This window comes from Neolamprologus brichardi, chromosome 13 (assembly GCF_056152115.1).
Source record: "Neolamprologus brichardi isolate AB-2024 chromosome 13, ASM5615211v1, whole genome shotgun sequence".
Taxonomy (NCBI): Eukaryota; Metazoa; Chordata; class Actinopteri; order Cichliformes; family Cichlidae; genus Neolamprologus; species Neolamprologus brichardi.
The window spans coordinates 32,832,241-32,836,102 of NC_142116.1; the positions used below are offsets into that span (position 1 = coordinate 32,832,241).

General features: G+C 42.2%; 1 protein-coding gene across 1 annotated transcript; it reads left to right on the top strand.

Moving 5' to 3' along the window:
• Positions 1–2,087: 2,087 nt before the first annotated feature.
• LOC148100087 (zinc finger BED domain-containing protein 5-like) lies at positions 2,088–3,488 on the top strand. The gene has a single exon (XM_087849798.1). It carries the CDS (start codon positions 2,088–2,090, stop codon positions 3,486–3,488), a length of 1,401 nt encoding a protein of 466 aa, XP_087705924.1.
• Positions 3,489–3,862: the final 374 nt, after the last annotated feature.

Genomic DNA, 3,862 nt, shown 5'->3' on the forward strand with positions numbered 1-3,862 from the left:
GAGCTACTACCTCCGGACTGTGTATTCTTCAGTTCACCGAGGCCTTCGGGAAGAGGTGGAGGCGTGGCCTCTGTTTTTAAAAACAAACTTAAAGTTCGGCAACTACCCTCTCCTATTTATTCTAGTTTTGAGGTTCAACTTTTGGAGCTTGCCGGACCCCCAACGATTCTATGTGCTGTGATTTATCGACCACCTAAATATAATAGGTATTTCATTTGTGAATTTGCTGACTTCTTAGGTTCATTTTTATTAAGCTATGACCAAGCTCTTATCACTGGAGATTTTAAAATACATATTTGTTGTGCTGATGACTAGGGAGCCAAGGATTTTCTTGCCCTAATTGACTCTTTTAACCTTACACAGTGGGTCAGGGAACCAACTCATCTTAAAGGTCATACCTTGGATTTGGTCCTCTCATATGCTTTGGATATTTGTACTATGGACATTGATAATGCTGGTATTTCTGACCATTTTTTGGTTTTGTTTGATGTTGAGCTATGTGCAATTGATTTAAATTCTAAAGGCTGTCATCGCCCTGTATGTATCATTAACTCTGAGACAGTGGCTAACTTTATTATGACCTTTCTAAACTTTGCCTTTTTTGATCCAGACTTTACTGATACAAACTGTTACACACCTCCATTGGTTGATGATTTTGCCAACGCTATGCTAACCACCTGTTGTTACATCTTAGATACTGTGGCCCCTATAAAGATGAAACGTCCCAGAACTTCTCATCAACCATGGCTAAATGACACTATACGAGCCTTACATCGTGCCTGCCGTCAATCTGAAAGGAGGTGGAAAAAAGAAACGCTTCAGACATCCTATGACATTCTTTGTAGGAGCCGCTTTCTCTACCAGAACTCCGTAAAGGCAGCTAAAGCAGCTTTCCTATCAGACATTATTGAGACTAATAGCCACAACCCCCGAATGTTATTCAAAAAATTTTAATTCACTCTGGTTTTAAGCCACACCATAGCACTGAAACGGCACTGCTAAGAGTCTATAATGATCTTCTTGTATTTGCTGACTCTGGTCGCCCTGCCGTTTTAGTTTTATTGGATCTGTCTTCAGCCTTTGACATGGTTGATCATAATATACTCTTGAGGAGGCTAGAGCATGTTGTAGGCATCAAGGGTTCTGCCCTTAACTGGTTTAATTCTTACCTGGAATAATACAGAGAAAACAGGAAACCCCAACAATCAGATCACCCTCCATGAGTAAGCAATCGTGGCAAGGAAGAACTTCCTTCTAACAGAAAAAACTAACAAAAACCCTTAATTAAGGTGAAGGAAGAACTCCCCCTTGAATTGATGACTAGATAAATAAGATTGCTAGAATACTGCAAAATATTACAGAGGCTATCTTAGTGGCAAAAACTGCAATTACACATTTGCGATAACTGGCAATCACAGTGGAGGAAATTTGGTTCAATCTTCAATGCAGAAAATATAACCAACTCCAAAAAACAAGACATGTAACAAAAACATCTAAGGCAGACGTTCCCAAAGTGTGGGGCCCGCCCCCTAGGGGGGGCGCAGAGCAATTGCAGCGGGGGGGGGGGGGGGGGGGGGAGGGGGGGCGTGGTGTTAAGTACCACAAAAAAAAAGAAAAAAAAGAACTCTGTTAGCTAGCATAATGGACAGGTTTTTGACGGGGCTCGCACACAAACGAAAAGCAGAAGATGAAGCATCACCAAATATGCATACAGACCCACTTCCTTCCAAACCAAAAAGCAGAAAATATGACGAAGCACACCTTGCGCTTGGTTTCACTTGCGCAACGGTGGGTAATGAGGAGAGGCCGCAGTGTTTGTCTGTCTTAAAGTGCTAGCTAGTGACATTTTAAAGCCTAACAAGCTAAGACGCCACTTGGAGACAAAACATCCAGAGCACAAAGACAAATCAGTAGACTTTTTCAGACAAAAACTTTGAAATTTTTGTGGTCAACAGTGTCACTTTACTAAAGCTGCATCTGTTTCGGCAAATGCTCTCCTCAGCTACTATAAAGTTGCCTACCGAGTGGCTCAGTGTAAAAAGCCGCACACAATTGCAGAGGAATTAATACTTCCCTGTGCTATGGATATGGTTTCAACTATGATTGATGACACAGCAGCCAGCAAACTACGGGATATTCCTCTGTCCAATAATACCATCTGCAGGCGCATTTATGATATGTCAAAGGACATAGAGGAACAACTTAATGATAAGGTGCATGACAGCCGCTTTTCTCTGCAGATGGATGAAGCCACTGATAGTATCAAAGACTGCTTACTGATAACGTATGTCAGATTCATTGATGGAGATGAGATGAGGGAGGAATTACTTTTCTGCAAAGAAGTTCCTACCAGAGCCACTGCAGAAGAACTGTTTAAAATCATAGACTCTTACTTAAAAGAGGTCGAGCTGAAATGGGAGGACTGTGTGGGGATTTGCACAGACGGGGTGCAGGCTATGGCTGGGAAACGAGGAGGGCTGCAAGCGCTCATCAAGCGCGTCTCCCCCAATGTGCAGTGGACACACTGTATGATACACCGCGAAGCACTGGGGTCTAAACAGCTCAGTGCTGACCTGAGTAACGTAATGACTGATGTCGTCACCACAGTCAACTACATCAAAACACGACCTGTGAAATCCCGGATTTTTTCGGCACTGTGTGAAGAAATGGGCTCCGACCACACAGCCGTTTTGTATCACAGCGAGTCCCGATGGCTGTCACGTGGGAAGGTGCTATCCAGGGTCTTTGAACTGCGACATGAGATCCGCATCTTTTTGAAGGAAGAGGGCAGTGATCTTACCAACAAATTTAACTGTAACAACTTTCTCATGAAACTGGCATACCTCAGTGACATGTTCCTGAAACTCAATGAACTAAATTTGCAGATGCAGAGCACAAACACTCACCTCCCACATCTGACAGATAAAGTCACATCATTTGTCAGAAAACTTGAAATGTGGAAGCAGCGAGTGAAAGATGGAAACGTGGACTCATTTGAGAATTTGAAATCATTCATTGAAGACAACAAGCTGCAGAATACAGTGATCCCATGCATGAAAGAACACATGTCTGCCCTTCAGAAACATTTCCAGAGATATTTCCTGGTGCAAGATTCCAAAGAATATGACTGGATCCGTGACCCCTTCAGTGCAACACCCCCTGCTGACTTCAGCACATCCGAGGAGGAACAGTTCATTGATCTTACCTCTGATTCAACTAAGAGGCTGCAGTTTAATTCAAAGACCCTGGCTGCATTTTGGATTGGAGTGGACAAAGAATACCCACTGCTGGGTAAGAGAGCCCTGGCAATACTTCTTCCTTTTGCCACATCCTACTTATGCGAGGTAGGCTTTTCTGCTGTGGCTTCAATCAAGACGAAGTACAGATCAAAGCTGGACATTGAAAATGAACTCAGAGTGGCTGTCTCAAAACTGCAACCCAGGTTTGAGAAGATCTGCAGCAACAGGCAGGCTCACACCAGTCACTGAAAAGATGTGAGGATTAAATGTGGGTTTTTTTTGCAACAAACCTTTAATTTTTTTTATTTTTCCTCTCAGGGAGTTGTTCATATTTGTAAACCCATTTTGCACAGAGAGGCATTAAGAAAATACCAGGCAGTTTTGAATATTCTTGCACTGGAAAAAAAAAACAACTACACAAAACGATACGATAAAGATGGTTTGTTTTTCTGTTATTTCAAAGAGGTAGTAGTTTATTTTATTTCAACCTGTAATTTATTACTGTTAACATTCATTTCCTCAATTGTTTACAAAAGGTTTTGAGGTGGGAAATAAACAGGAATGGAGTTTGAAAACAAAATATGGGTGTGTGTGATTGAAAGTTGTGTCTGTTGGTGGTGGTG

Coding starts and splice junctions, on each gene's coding strand:
- LOC148100087 (XM_087849798.1), top strand. CDS start 2,088: ATGGTTTCAACTATGATTGATGACACAGCAGCCAGCAAACTACGGGAT.